This window comes from Parasteatoda tepidariorum, chromosome 6 (genome assembly GCF_043381705.1).
Source record: "Parasteatoda tepidariorum isolate YZ-2023 chromosome 6, CAS_Ptep_4.0, whole genome shotgun sequence".
Taxonomy (NCBI): Eukaryota; Metazoa; Arthropoda; class Arachnida; order Araneae; family Theridiidae; genus Parasteatoda; species Parasteatoda tepidariorum.
The window spans coordinates 41327088-41344357 of NC_092209.1; the positions used below are offsets into that span (position 1 = coordinate 41327088).

Consider the following 17270-nt stretch of genomic DNA (forward strand, 5'->3'; position numbering starts at 1 on the left):
GCCGATTATCCTCCCTCGTTCAAACTCCGTAAGTTGCTTGAATTTCTTATTCTTCCGTCGTGGAGGCATACTCAGGTCTCACTAAACGTTTGCCACTAACAAATAATCATAGACTATTTTCAACGTCCCGCTACAGCACTTTATTTATACGCTTTCAGCATCAATTCAGAGGGCGCTGCGCGCGCCACGCACGCGCGATGGCTCTGAAACTTTATTAATCTGCATAATATCCTATAATTGACATTTGCTGCGAATTTCATTTGATTCTGATGATTCCTTCATGGTGTTGCATTTTCTACAAACAGCAGTTTATGTGGTATAAAATATAGAAGTGGTATAAAATGATGGTATAGATGTGGTATAAAATATAGAAAATATAGATTTTTTTTTGCTTATTCAAGAAAGATTAAATAAGATTAAATAAAATAATATTTTTTCGTTAAAATGTTAGGAAAAATTGTATGCATATTTCAGCATGCCATTGGCTAATAATGAAGTTCTTTCCCTAGTTGCAATAAAAACACGGAGAAAAAAATTTGGCTAAATTACCGTACAGTATGTTTATGACATTTCTGAAAAAGAAAACTTGATTAATTCTGACTAATAAAACTCAAACCATTCATTTGGTAATTTTTCCGTTTATATGGTATTGATTTATCAGAAATTCTTGTTTTTTAAATTGTCGTTCTAATTATCACACATTAGTGAAATACGAAAAAAAAAACGAACAAAACGGATTTTATGCCAAGCTCAAAAAAATCAAGATAAAATTCCAATTTTCACCACAATCTAGATACTGTTTAAAAAATTAATCTAGATGCAGTAATATAAATAATCTAGATACTGCTATATAAATAATCTAGATACTGTTATATAAATAATCTAGATACTGCTTTAAAATGATTTCCTTGTATTTCCATTATTGAACTTCTGAAAATGTGAATACTACATTCAGGTGATTTTATACTTAATTTTGAAATTTGAACCATATTATGGTTCGTCGTTGTGGAAATATATGAGGGAAAATTGCCTCAACCAGTTAAAAGTTGTTTTTTTCATTAAAATTAAATGTGAAAGAGAAAACTTTTGTCATAAATTTATATATTTTTTTCATGAAAAATAAAAATTAGCTATTATTAAAAAAGTTATTAGCTTATTTTAAGATTTTTCTTACAAAAAATGTGTAATACATACACAGGTTAATAAAAACAATTCTTATCATATAGAAATGAAATTTCAAAAAACTCAACCGCAAATTAATGCAAAATTACTTCTACATTAATAGTTGTCAACTTGAAAGCTGTTTTCATTTTTTTAAGTTGTAAAACAATATAAGTTAATTAAGTTCAAGAAACATTATTTCTCTAAAGATTAGAATTCCATGTGACACTGTATTAAAATTAAAAGTTTAAAAGATATTGTGGACAACACACTGAGGCGTAAGACTTCCATAATATGGTAAACTTTACCGTGCTTCTAGCTCTACGGCATTAAGAAAAACTCAATATTTTTTACCGAAACTTTTTCATAATATTGTAGGTAAAATTAAGAATAATATATGGTTTCATAATGTGTGATAAAATTCGGTAAATGTGCTAAAATTTGGTAACTTCATCAAGCCTTCTTACAGCATTGCATAAAAATCACTTTCTCGATAAAAAAAATTTTCTGTTTCGTATTTATTTAATGTGTGGTAACAAGAACTATAATTTTAAAAATCAGAATTTCCGGATAACCGTTACCATAAACGGAAAAACTACCAAATAAATATTTTAAATACCATATACTTTGGTTTAATTAACCAGGATTTTCTTTTATATCAGAACTGTAATTTTACCAAAACTTTTTTCTCGATACAGCATTTCAATACGTATCTAATGATATGACTATAGAATTTAATTAGTACTAAGTTAGAACTTAAATTCAATTTTCCAAACCACCAACAAGCTGCATCGAAAAACATAATGAAACAATACAATTTATTTGTGCATACAATGTTGCGAATGAAAATATCCATTCCAAGAACAGTCTTCAAAAGAGTTGGGATTTATTGCTTTGACAGGTGTGGTTGAAAGGGTCCATTACTTGGCGACTAAACGCCATTTTCTGGTTGTGAAGATGCATCATTTTCATTCATCCGTAACTGACAGATAAATAGGTGTATGCAAAATATTTTGAGATCTCGCCAACTTTCATATGCCTATGGACATGTTTTAAATATTTTGTGCTTATTACGCATAGCACGCTGTGAGAAGATAATATGAATACGTCTAAGTTAAAAGGCGAATGCTGTATTTATGTTGTGTTACTTAAAAAGCTATTTTTCATCCAACTTTCTAAATAGCTTATATTTTTATCTCTCATTTTAAAAAAACATTTTCAACATGTATTTGTATTGTTTTTACAAATAACACTAAAAAAATAGATATAATAAATGCAGTCTACACTCTTTTGTAGGATGTCTATTACAGCGATAATGACCGCTGCTTTAAGAGCAGTTTTCTTTTACAAGAGTATATTCACTGAAATAAATTACGGAATAAATCAAGGTAAAAAGCATTGGCACCTGAATTAAAGATTCGTACAATCTATTTTACCGTTTTATACAGCTTTTTTTGAGGAGTTCCTTTTTATTTCATTATAGCGTGATTTTTCAGCAAGTATTACTGTAAAAATTTTTGAATTTTTTGTGAATATTTCGTTCCTAAAAACATTACAGTAAAAATAGATTTTACGGGGAAAACTAATGGTACCCTGAGTGTTGGTATTTTTTTCGTAATTTAATCCCGAATAGCACCTCCAAATTATCACTGAACCATTTATCCTTAAATAGCGACCAAAACACTTCTTTTTTTTTCAGGAAAATCATTTCAAAAGAAAATTTCAATATTTATTAATTATGTCTAACATAAACTTCAATGATATTATTTAAATCAATATTTCTTTCGATGTTACAGTATATTAACCGTGAAATAACTTGAATTCTCTTTGAGTGAGGAAAAAGTGACACGACTTCTTAGATCTAGGTAATTTGGATTAATCTGGGATTCTAGATAATCTGAAATTTTAAGTAGTCAGGGATTCTAGGTAATTTAGGATTCTAAGTAATTGTATCATTTTTTTTAATAACGAGTCAGTATCGATATCAGTTTAGTATCGATGTCATTTTTGTTAGTTTATAATAATAGCAGCTTCTCTTTACTACGTTGGTTTTTATTTAAACGAATATCAAATGTCAATACCTAGTCCCCAATACCAAGTGTGAACTGTATTATACCTAAAATTTTAATTTGCTGTAATTATAATAAGGTATTTAAAAAGAGCTGATTTTTGTCTTTATTTATTACTAAAAAGATGATATGCATTATCTCTACCAAATAATAGAATGGATATAAAGAAATAAGATGAATAATATGGATCTACGTAAATAAAATCAAAATAATAATATGGATAGATTTATCAATTGTGAGAAAAAGATTTGCCTAAATATTGCATGAGATGGAGTTTATAGAATTAAAATTGATAGTAATAAAAAAAAAGTTTTAATTTCTGAATGTTGATCTTTCGGAAACAATTAATGTAATAAATATCATTATAACACTGCTTTTATAACATTAAAATTTGACGATTTAAAAACTTTAGCAGCTAACTACTAGTATCTTTTACAGTAAAATAAAAATACATATTTTATTATCTTCACCTAAAGTGAATAGGAGCTTTTTTCTAATTAAATTTTGGGTAATAAGGGATAAAATGAACTTTGAATTATAATATATAAATATTAAAAACTTATTTTCTTAAAGTAAACTATTAGAAATTTTCTCACTTTTACTCTAAATACAGAATCAAAAGTTAGCAAAAATATGTTTTATTAATATTTGATTGAGCTCTTTAACAAAATAAATTGATATTTAACAGGATAAATGATTAAAATCAATTAAACTTTTAGCAAAAAAATAGCATCAATTGCGAAAATCTATCACGTTTACTATCAGAAGTAACTTTCATATCAAATCTCAAAAATTACATTCTCTTTAAGTGCATGCAATTATCGTTTGATTCAGAGTAACTATTCTTAAAGGAATTAGTAAACTATTACTATTATATGTAAGACAAACAAATGAATCTTTTAAACGTACCCCCATTTAAAACTACGATACAATGTCGAGATAACGGACATTTAACTAGCAACTAAACTAATATTTATGAATGTCTTGTAATTGATGTAGTCAAATATTTGTTTAAAATAAAACGAAAAAGTCGGAGTTTCATGTATCGATTTCAAATTAAAACAGGAAATATGTTTATTTAAATCTCTAGGAATGATTGCTTACATGAACAATTCTACAGTGTTTATATCATTTTCTCTCAAATCGTTTGAAGAAATTATATCGGTTATTAAATTTTGAAATGTTTAACTTTTGAAAGGGATATCGTAAATAAGTAAAGAAAAGGATAGTTCAATTTTTTTTCAATTTACTATGAATAAAAACTATTATAAATTATTTATTAGCCAATTATTAATAATTTATTGTTAGATACTTTTATTGTAAGTAAGTTATTTCAATTTAAATTTAATTACGATAAAAGTCGCAGTGGTTATACAATATTAAAAATAAACGTACTACACACTCAATTTAATATTGAAAAGATGTCATAAAACTTATTTTATTGCGAAAATAAAAAGCTTTTTCCAAAACATGATGTTTTCTGTTATATTTTAAGCAAGCCGTAACACAACATGTAATTTTTTCCCTCAACGGTAGTTTTAATTTAAAAATTAGATTTTGAAAATCCAATATTTAGAAAATTATTTTTAAAATATTTATGTTCTTCTAATTTACATTATTGAACTTTGTTAGATACATTAACATATAAAAATTTAAAAATATTGATAACAATTATTTATAAAATAATTATTTTAAAAAATCATATTTAGTTTATATTAACTGTTTTTGCTTGTTTTAAAGCATCGTTTGTTTTCAAAACTTGTAGGTCTTAAGACTAGATTTCCTGAGAGTTAAATCAAAATGAAATTGAATATCTCAAACTGAAGTATGCCAGCAATTGTCTTTATGAATAAGTGTAAAACTTTCTTAAGTTTCCATGAAAACCATCCTTTTTTCTTCTTTTATTATTTATGTAATTATGTTAACTATTATGCAATAATTTATTATGATTGTAAAATTTAATAAAAAATTAGATAAATAAATAAAGATTCCTGTACTAATTCTGCACACGATTCAATTCAAAAACTCTTTTCAAATAATTCCTATTTTGAAGCAAAGAAAATGTTTTGAAAGAGGGCTAAATGCTACTAGCCAATTATTACAATCATATTGAAATAGTTTGCATATTTGGTAAAATTTCTTAAATTTCAATATCTAAAAGAGAAAAATGAAGTGGCAAATTTCCAAAATTAATTAACGGGAAAATTTATTAAATTTCCAAATTAATTAACGGGACAGAAACGGTGGGATGAAATGTCGGGATCGAAACGTCCTGCTTTAGTCTCTTATTTCATACAACTTTCAAACAAACCGCCTATGTATTATTTTATTCAACAACAAGGGTTTAATTTTAAAGATAAACAATTATTCCTAAAAACTACAATTTAGAGAATTATCTTCCCAAACACTCTTATATATTTTAATTTCAAATGTGTATCCCTTAAACTTACTATTTATTTCTGATTGAACTATGATCTATCATTCAACACATAAAAAATTCAAAAGATTGAAATAAAAGATTGAAATCATGATTCATACATTTATTTTGCTTGTGGTGATAAAAAACGTTTGCTTTCAAACTGTTTTGATCCTGTAAAATACTGTCTCTGAAATCATAGAAAAATTCTCAGCTCATATTGTATTTTCTGTTAGAAACATATAAAAGAATATTTTGCTTGTAGGGTAAACTAACCAGTGAAGGAACACTTAAGCTTCGCTTGCCTTTTAAAAAATCATATTAATTTCAAAATTCGTAATTTCAGTTAAATGACAGTGTCAACATATTTGTTACTAATTGCAAATTATGTAAAAAAATTGTAGAGAACTTACATAATATTGTTTTAAAGTTTTGGAGGTTCAAATAACAAGTAGTAAGAAGACCCAGTGAAGGAACAGCTCTTACCAGTGAAGGAACACAAAATTGCCCAGTGAAGGAACACTTAATTTTGGTTATTTTTTAATGCTCTTTATGAATTTTTTAGCCATACAAATACAGTCGGACATCTATTTAACGAACTTCCATTCTACGAATTTCCCTATTTTACGAATTTTTTCGAGGAACCAAGAGCATTTTGGAAATTTTTTTGTAAAATAACTTCCATATAGCGAAGTGAATTTTCTATTTAACGAACTTTTCATTGAGATCCAATTTCCCTATTTTCCAAAATATTTCTTAACATTTTAAACTTGTTAAAGCAATTTATGGGGGAAATGACATTAAATTAATTTTCGAAGCCACTGCTTTATGAAATGTATTACTGTTTTGTCTAAAAATTATCTTAGAGAAAGCAGTAAATTCCCTTTCCCTTTTTGTTTGCACTTCAAACGAAAAACTCACTTCAAATTAACGGATTTCATCCGTAGCAATTTAACTTAACGCAAGTGGTAATGTATGTTTAAAATTACTTTTATAATAAATGCAACTATATTTTTATACATAAATTTAGACTTTTTTTAGTTGAAAATGTATATAGCATGATAGTGTAACACTGGATAATGTTTTGCTCTATTCTTGCTTTCCATGCAGATTTCTTTTATGGTTGAGATTTATATGATAAATAGTAGATACTAGTTTACAAGATAAAAGTGTATCAATTGCTATTTTAATTATGTCTAGTGTTTAAGAATTTAAAACCTGTTTTGTGTTGTTTAAGTATTTTAAGAGGTGATTTTCTATTTAACGAATTTTCCATATAACGAGCTTATTATTGGTATTAAGTGATTTTGTTAAATAGAGGTCCGACTAAAAACAAGACTATTTGTGAAATTATGAGATACAAGTACTTGTAAAATGCTAACTTTTTTCTGTAATCATGAACTAGAAATTAAAGTGATGTTAAATACAAAATAAATTTAAAAAAATCGTTCTTTCTTATAATTTGACAGTCAAATCTAAATCATTGTGTCATCCGATGCTGTTTATTATCATTATTATTTTATCACCTTTTTGTTTACTCTTTTTCCTCTTATTTCTTGAAGCTTTTTTTCTTTTTTAAGTATTTTTTCTTTCTTTTTCTTTTCCATGTTCTCTTGTTTTAATGTTTTTTAGATCTTTCAGCCTCTTGAAATTTTTGCCATTTCTCTGAAGTTAGTGCAAAAGGTAATTTATTCGCTTTTCTTCTTATTTGACCTTTCTTTTTATCATCAATATTTGGCCAATGTAAATGGCTCTTCCAAACTTCTTCTGATTTTTCAGCAACATTTCTAGAATGCCTTTCTCGAAAATAGACGGGGGAAAGGTGTCTTGAAGTTTGAGGCAAATCCATCTCTTGTTGACTTATATCTAGAGGATCTTTAGAAGTACTGATTTTACTTACAGAATCATTTCTTTTTTCAACTAAGAGAATCAGCATGAGGACTCATTTCAAATTCGATATCTAATATGCATTCATTATCAATACTAGCTTCAGTTCCTAAGTTTGACTTAACCAAGTGGTCTTCTTTTAATACGTGCTTCTTCCATATTGGAAAAAGTACAGGCTCTTGGACATTTTCGATATTAGACTCTTCCGTCAATGCTGTGTTAAAAATTTACAACATATCTTGAGGGATTTCCCTCTCAAGCTTCTGAAGAAATTGAGTATCGTTTCTGTTTAACTTTGTTTTTTGTTGAGGAACTTACTTCTAAATTCTAACATTGTAAAGTAGTTTCTATAAATTATATAATCACGTTGCTATCCTATAATGATAGCTTATTAGGAGTTCTTGGTGCAAAAGCCAGCGAAAAAATGTTCTATTTTTATGATTATATTTAATTAGTTTTCGATTTGTAAACATAGTTTATTAAGTTGCCTAACATTTGATGTAACTACACACCCCGTTAATAAATATAAATTATAATTTTTTCATAAATTAAGCTATTAAATTAACATTTTGAACTGAAATTATTTCAGGAATTATTCATACAATTTTTAACAAAATTTCGGTTGTCCTCTATATAGCAGAATTACTTATCCTAGAGTCATGTAAAATCATATATCACACATTACTGTTCATTCACTGGAAGTATTCCCAGTGTAGGAATATGCCTGTTTCTTCACTGGTTAGAAGCTGGTTTTTGTCTTTTAAACAGAATTTTGATGTATAATATGACTAAAAGTACAAGAAAATTACGAAATTTCTTTTATTTTCATTAACTGAGAAATGAACCCAGTAAAGAAACATTTGTTCCTTCACTGGTTTTTCATCGTTTGGTGATCCAGTGAAGGAACATGCCTGTTCCTTCACTGGTTGGAAGTTGTTTTTTGTCTTTTAAACAGAATTTTGATGTATAATATGACTAAAAGTACAAGAAAATTAAAAAATTTCTTTTATTTTCATTAACTGGGAGAAAAACCCAGTAAAGGAACACTTGTTCCTTCACTGGTTTTTCATCGTTTGGTGATCCAGTGAATAAACACCCCCTTATCTCAGTACTTGATTATGCTATGGTGCTTTAAAAAAAATAAAACGTAACTTCAATAACTATATTTTGAATTCTCTTTTTCACAGTGAGAAAAATAAGACTACTACATGCAATTAATTCCACTTCAAACATATAAGTACAAACACTCACCTTATAATTTTTTCAACGAAACAAGGTGTTGCAGAGATAATAACAAATTCAAAAATTTTTTCAGAGAAATCTATTTGACCAGGTAATCCAAAATATTGCTAGATGACTTCCTATTGTTTGGCAGTAAGCTATTGTTACCAATCAATCTAAAGAAAAACTTTCAAATTCCTATTTTTAATGAATATATATGAAATGTTCCTTCACTGGGTAGTGTTCCTTCACTGGTTGGTTTACCCTATCACAACTTGACAACTATTTTTAAAGAAAGCATTTTACAAAAACTTATTTACAATGTACTTTATTAAATAAAAAAATAAAAATAGTTTGAATTTGAATATTAGAAAAGGAATCCTTAAGAATTTGCAAATGATTGGAAAAAAGCGTTTTTTTTTTTTTTTTTTTTTTTTTTTTTTTTTTTTTTTTTTTTTTNTTTTTTTTTTTTTTGTTTTTTTTTTTTTTATTGAATTCTTTAAGCTCCATTTATAGATTTCACAAATTATTTACGTTTCATTAATTATAAATAGAATATTTAGAAACATCGGAAATAATTATTTTTGATTTGAAACCAAATAATATTAATAATTAGCTTTAATTTTAATCTAATTCCATTGGTTACCTTTCTTTGTTATGTAGAGGAATTATAGGATTCTTGCCCCCCGAATTACCGTAAAAATTATGGTGTATCAGCTTTTTTTGTTCCGAACCATACTCCAGTAAAAATGGTTTTTACGGTAAAACGTACCGGCACCCAGAGTGCCAGCACTTTTTATATAAATTTGATCAGAAATATTTTACAGTGTATTTTCCAGGAAGAAAAAAATGAGTACATTTCATCTTAATATTTTAATATTAAAAGCCAACATTCTTAGAAAAATTTTCATTTGTGTGCTTTTTATCCTATTTAAAGAAATGGAGAAATTTACAATACTTGAAAGTAATTTTTCCCCAATTATAATCTGGGAGAAACATCACGTGAAAACCTCTGATGGTGATTTTAACCAAATATAGAAAACTGTCAGGCGGAATTACTCATTAAATCATTTTTTAAAATGAATTTATTTCAACAAGAGATTTTTATATATGTCACATGTTAAATCACTTTTAAGAATCTGCTAGCCCATTAAATTAATTGGTAAGATTTTCTCAAGAACAAGACATATTTTTTTACCACGAGAGAGAAGAGAAATCAAGTTTTTTTTTTTTTAAAAAAAGTCGTATACTTAAAATTTAATTTCTCAGGAACTATTCAATCGGTTTAGCACAAATTTTGTATTTTGCCAAGTAAAATTACCTTCTTTAAAATGATGTTAACAATTTTATAGCTTACGGTTAAAAAAATGCAGACTGTTATTAAATTAGAAAATAAAAAATAATAAATATTTATTAAAATTTAATATTTGCAGGAAATTATTTTTGGATATATAAATCTTATAATTGCGTGCAAAAATTTTAAAATTCGTTTAAAAAGAAATGATAAGTTTTTTTTTCGGTGCACATTAGAGTTTATCAATTTATTTTGATAAAACTTCACTTCAATTTTGGCTAAGTTAACACACTGATGTTCCTCATAATTTGAGTGCATAAAATCGGATAATACGTAGGGTTTTATTGAGTAGGTTATAGAGTTCTACCGGTAGATGCTAGGTCTGTAGAATCGGAATACAATATGCAGGATTTATACGGTACTCAAAAATTTAACGAAAGTGGTTTCATAATTGAACAAAAGAACTAAGAATTTCTTCTTATTTGCTTTTATTATGAAATTACGAAGCAAAGAACAACGAAACCATTAGCGAACCCAAAGATTTCGGAGCTTGATATAGATGTTTGGACATATATTAAGCTTAGTGAAGACTAATTTACTAAAATACATCTTACTTTTTTACTTCTGCTACATATTTTTAAAATGTTTAAGGACATTATTATCCTTGATATGATATGTTTTAAGGAAAAGTGACCATATTTTCTCGATTTTATGTGGTCATCTCTCCCGAAGTTGATATTGAAATGGCCAACAAATTCATAGCGTCACTCCACTATAACATTCTTCTGCTTTTTCCTCAGGAAAAAAGATTGAACTATATATGTGCTTTAAAGATCGACATAGTTGAATAAAATATAACCCACTCATCAAAAAACAATAGAATGCTGAATTCAAAAAAATATTTGACCCTTCAATAAAATAAACATTAAATTTTAACATATTTTTTGTTGTTGCAAAAGGCAATGTTTTGTCGTCGAAGTGGTTTGTCTAAAGATATATGAATTATAAATAAAATGAATAAAGAAGGAGAAGGACTCTTCCAAAAACTTTGAAAGAGTTTATTACTTTTTACACGAACTTCCAATATAAAATGTAATGAAAAATATAAAATGTAATTAATTTAATAAAAATATATGTAATGGACAAACCAACATCCAATTTTTCGAAATTTTTAAATATTTTTAATTTATAGAATTTTGAATAAGTGTATCGAGAGATAAAAGCTAATGTTGATACGTATATTACATTTTAAATTAATGACTAATTTTTTTTTAAATATTTCCTTTGAATAAAACGAACGTATATTTTTTGTGAAGAATGCGTTCTCTTATTGCTTAACTAATCAAAACGTTTTACCTCCCTTAATATTTAATGCATGCAATTAAGAGAAAAATCATGAAATTAGTGAAAATGTGTATAATTAAGAGAAAATGTATGTAAGTAAGTGAAAATGCATGTAATGAAGTGAAAAAATAATGAGTGATTAAAAATTTACAAAGGATGTTTCATGATTTAAAACATAACTAATAATGCGAAAGAAAATCTAGTTAGGTTGGAAAGTTTTTAAACGTCTGGATTTGTAATTTATATATTAAGTTTGTACAAAATCTACCAGATTGACATTTTTAAAAAGAGAGAAAGATTTCGCAAACAAAGAAACTATAACCGTTTATACATCAATAGCATAAATGCTCCATTAACGAAGTAAATCTTAAATTTAAAGAGAAATTTGATTAACAGAGTTAAATTTTTTCATAAATTAAAGAGAAATAAACAGATTTCTCAATGATTCTATATTCTAGCCTAAAAAATATTGCTAAATTAAATTTGTTGGTTTTATGTATAAAGATCAATATTGCCATACTATGTCACGCAAATGACTAGTAATTTGTATGACAACTTCCTTCAATCTTTTTCAAATAATAAAAAATTTAAATCATTTTATGTCCAGCAGTATCACTCTCAAAAAAATAAAAATAAACAGTTATCAACAGAACAATTTATTATTAAAATGATTCATGAATTTTAAAAAAGCAAAACGCTACCGTAAAAATAAATCGGTACTGACAGGCACAGAGTGACATGTGTCACATTAGTGCACCAATAAATTTACAAGTAAGTTTAATGTAAATTGAAATAGAGCATGAACCAGAGTCGGCTAAACTGCGAAGAGTAAGGGGTGTTACTGTAAGATTTGCTATAAATTAAGTATTGTGTAAAATAACAGAAATATAGTAGAGATCATTATCTCGACAGCGTGGAACTCGTTTTTTCATGAAAACGGTGACCAGCTGAAGAAAATAAATAAGAAACCTTTAACAATACTTTTACAGTTAGACCAACAATAAATCTTAACCCTCCTAAATTATTTATTTTTTGGGGAGGGGCATAAGTTTGTGATATAAATAATAAGCAATGCTATAAGTAATGTGATAAGTTATTGACGTAAGTCATATAAATGATGAAATAAAGCTGTAAAATCAACATTATTAATAAGTTAACGGTAAAATCAATTGTATTTCTATGCAATTTTGATGAAACTTTGAAACTTTATTAAACTCAATGAAAGAGTTTTGGTCAGAAAAAAATGACTCAAACTGCGTTCAAAACACATGGATATATGTATTTGGTTCGACAAATGATGAAACTTTTAAAGGAATGAAAATACGATAGAATTGATTGAAATAGGAAAAATTTCAACGATATTATATTTATAAACATACGCAATGAAACTTTTAAAATTATTCTACTTAATAAAAGAGTTATAGCCAAAACAAATTTTTACCGCATTCAACAGATTTAAAATAAATAGTTTATTCTGCAAATTAAAAAAAAAAACTTTTAAATGAATGTACGATTGAATTAAAATAATATGTATTATGGCAGCAAATTTAACAAACAAATGCAGTTACTCTATATTAAACGCAATCATCAAAAAAGAATTTAAATAGCTCACCCTTGGGTTCCCTGATGCTGAGTTGAATGTTGTTTTTTAACTTTGGACATGAGCTTGTCCCATGGACCACCCATGCCAGAGGCACCGGTAGCTCGGAACATCGCCATGTTGACAACTAATTTCCACTTTAACTATCTTCTGCAGTTAAGAATCACGTAATCCATTGTGAACAACACCATAAAGTCCACTGAAATTCACCTGTTTGGTCTTTTTTGAACTAAAATTTATCTATTTGGTCTTTTCTGAATTGAAATTCATCTATTTTGGTCTTTTTAAAGGCAAAGAGAAGATGATAGAAGAGTTGAAATTTAAATATGCTAATTGAAATAGAGATTTTTCTGCCAAAAAGCTGTTGAGATCTCAGCAACAAAAATTATTATTATTATTATTGCTTAGAAATAATGTTGAGAAAAATTGTGCCCAAGTCTAATAGTAGAAGCTAAAATTTACGAAGAATTCAATTAGTAAAGAGCTAGTAAAGATGTGCTCGAAGATCAAAAAGACGATTGATTGTCAAAATTTTCCAAACTATTTGATATGCTAGTTAAGTACGGAACTAACTATTTTCAAGACCGATATCCTCAAGGCATTAGTAATATATCCAAGAAGGCACTAAAATATCCTAAGGTATTGAGAAAATTGAATCTTTTTCAAAACCTAAGTTCGACTATATTTCTTTGATTTAAACTAAGGAATTATTTTTAAAAAAATGAACTCTTCTTCGTTTATATTGGGCTGTCCGGTAAATAGAACATGATTTGAACTCTCAAGATCCTTTGTAGGCAAAATCACACTGTACACAAGGAGTCAATTTATCGTTTGGGACTGGAGTGTTTTGAAATTGAAGAAGCATGGTGCTCCAGTCGTTTTACTTTGTTCCACACAGCCCCACCTGACTTAGATCGTCTGCTGCTGCTTCAGGGAGGCAGATCTCCACCGACGCACCTCGCGTCCCGTGCCGTTTCGTTCTAAAAATTATCGTTTGCGCTTCCTTCGAGAGCTCAGTAAATCCGCGCTTCACTCCACAGGCGGTTGTTCTTAGAAGCGCGCCCTGGTGGTTAAAGTTTTGATCGTTCTAGGTTTCGTTACGCTCTGTCAACTTAACTAGCAAATGATATGCAGAAAAATAAATTCTTGATGCAATCAAAATATATTTCCGAATAAAGTAATTAAGTAGTGTCTAAAACAGCATTTTGGCTGGATTTCGACCAGAACTAACTTTCCTCTAAAATAATTTTAGTTCATGGGATTGTAGCTTAGTCTATTATTGTATTCGTGATGTAAAACTGGCATTTTAAAACTCTCGTGTTTAAACTGCCATGTTATAAAACTATTTCGTAGTTCTCCCATTTTTAACAAGCGCTTAATTATTTTCAAATTGCTTGAGAATTACAGAGAATGAAATTTTAAAAAAAATTTAACAAGATGGAATTTATAATGAAAATATCACACTAAAATTCCTTAGTTTTTTTTTAACCATCGTTTTTTTTAAAACAGCCGACCCAATTTTGAATTTACGACTACAATGTTCAACTCCGTAGCCTTGTAATTTGGAACCCAATCCAGAAGACAAAGAAACTCGTGGATCAAGTATTAGGAAAAAATTGCCTTCGCCGAACACTCTTTGATGGAACTAGCCCACATTCGTATTACCTGGTGAAGAGAACCGCAGATGCCTGTCATGGTTAGCCAGACGGCAAGGAGACTCAAATCCATAATTCTTCTACCACTGAGGATATTTTACGTCAGCACTGTGGTCAGTGCGGCAAGTGTGGAATTCGAATCGACTAGCCATCGCTGGGTTTTAAACTCGGTTAACCTCTTTGGCAGGTGAACGCTAAATCTTCTGAGCTCCCACGTCTCTTCTTCAGTTTGATCAAAATTTCTAACAAAAAAATTTAAGCAGAATACTTAGATTTTTCGAACACTTATAAATAATAGAAACTTTCTGCGAATTGTCGCTACACTCTGACAATTTCCTTTGCAAACTATAAGGAGACAAGCAAAATCTCAAGCGAAGATTATTTCCGAATATAGTAATTAAACTGTCAAAAGCAGTGTTTTAACCAAATCTAACTACTCGTCAACAATATTTCTACTTCTAAAAGTAAATAAAATCACTAAATAACTAAATACAGCGTCGTACAAATGTAGTGATAAAAATTAATCTATATCTCCCGTATTTAAAACTAATTTTTCGCTCTTTTATTTTTGATACGCGCTTTATAGTTTTTAAATTGCTGGAAGATACATTCTATAAAATCAAAGTAACAAAAACTCTAAATTTTTAACGTTACTTGAAATTTGAAACAAGAATATCAAAAGACAAAATTTTAAATACTTTATCAGCAATATTTAAAACAAAAGTTTTAAATGAAAAATTTAATTCAAGGAGCGGAATCAATTTAATTAAGACATATTTAATGGAAAAATAGTTTCGAACTTGATTCATATGTATTTGCAATATTGCAAAATATTTTCTTAATCCATAAAGGAGTAAAACGCAAATTAATTTTTTTCGTAAAATCAAAAATGTTTATTGATAAAAATGTGAGCAAAAATAAAGACTTTTTTAACATTTCTTTTACAAGTTCAGAAAATAGATAGTATAGTTTGTAATGACAAAAATAAAACTATCAGTAACTAAATCATAAAATTACTAAATGTTATCATTATACTCTAAATATTGTGTTCAACAATTTTATAAATTAAATTTTCTGTGTTTATTTTATAATATTTTCATTAAAAATTATACCGAAATTTGTCTAAGTATTATTTTTGTCAAAGATTATAAGATTATTTTAAAAGTTATTTTTTCCATAATTGAATGTATTAAATCAAATAAATGTATTTCACCATTTTATATGTTTTAATTTCATAGTTAATAGAGGAATGAAAAAAAATACAAATGGATAGTGTTCTGATAAAAAGCTTCGAGAAAAATTATCATATATGTATAATAATGACAATTCTGGTAAAAGAAAAAAAAATATGGAGACAAAACCAAAATATATGGTATTTGAATCATTCATCTGGTAATTTTTCCGTTCGCATGGTTACGGTTTACCGGAAATTCTGGTTTTTATAATTAGTTTCTATTACCTCGCGTTTAGTAAAAATACAAAACTGAAAATTAATTTAACCGTACAAATGGGGTTTTTTTGTTGTAAAATTTAGTAATTTTATCCAAGTTATCATGATAAAACTATCAAATTTTACCACCTTTACTACCGAGCAGCATGGTAACAAAACCATATTTTATTGTTAATTTTCTAAAAATTGTTTCCAGAAAATCAAAAATACAATCAATTTTACCATCTTCTGGTAGTTTAGACCACATTTTTTTCTCAGTGCACTTATAAAACCATATTATTAGCAGCATAAATAAAATTATGAGCTTAATATTCTAGCACACTAATGCCGTGTTTTTAATGTGGTATTTCTCCTTCTTCTATAACTCTACAGCTCTTTGTGGGCCCTAGCTTTTTCAACAATTTCATTTAAACAAACTCTGCTTTAACTTCTCCCTCCACTTACGGATCTTCATTATTTATAAGTCTTCAATCACGTCAATCTTCTACTTTTTCCTTGACCAGTATTTGCAGAATTTAATTCTAAAAATTTTAAAATTAATTTTTCTTGTGTGTTTCGTATTTGTGTTTTAGCTTTAAATTGTAAGCTTGCGTAAAATCAATTAGAAAATCTTCTTTATTAACAAGTCAACAAATTAAATTATTTTTATTTTGACTAAAGAATGAACTTAACTGAACCAATGCCGTCAAAAAAGAAGAATGAACTTAACTGAATCATTTCCATCAAATAAGAAGAATTAACTCAACTGAATCATTTCCATCAAATAAGAAGAATTAACTTTATCATTTCAATCAAATAAGAAGAATTAACTTAATCATTTCAATCAAATAAGAAGAATTAACTTTATCATTTCAATCAAATAAGAAGAATTAACTTAATCATTTCCATCAAATAAGAAGAATTAACTTTATCATTTCAATCAAATAAGAAGAAATAACTTAATCATTTCAATCAAATAAGAAAAATTAACTGAATCACTACTTCAAAAAATAAGAATGAACTTAACCGAATCATTTCCGTCAAATAAGATTAATGAACTAAAGCACACCATTTCCATCAAATTAAGTAAAATTTAATATTGAATTCATATAGTTCCATAACACACTAGCAGTTGAACATTTTGATTAATACATAATCTTTGAGAGCAGTAACTAAGATGCACTGAACTGTCAT

General features: G+C 27.4%; 1 protein-coding gene across 1 annotated transcript in view; it reads right to left on the reverse strand.

Annotated features, from left to right (window-relative positions):
* Positions 1-14016, reverse strand: part of LOC107455319 (potassium voltage-gated channel protein Shaker) — a 657874-nt gene extending 643858 nt beyond the window's left edge. The window contains exon 1 of the mRNA XM_016072833.3: positions 13005-14016. Coding sequence (XP_015928319.1) covers positions 13005-13111 — 107 coding nt within the window. The 5' untranslated portion in view covers positions 13112-14016. The remainder of the gene's footprint in view (positions 1-13004) is intronic.
* Between the last annotated feature and the right edge of the window lie 3254 nt (positions 14017-17270).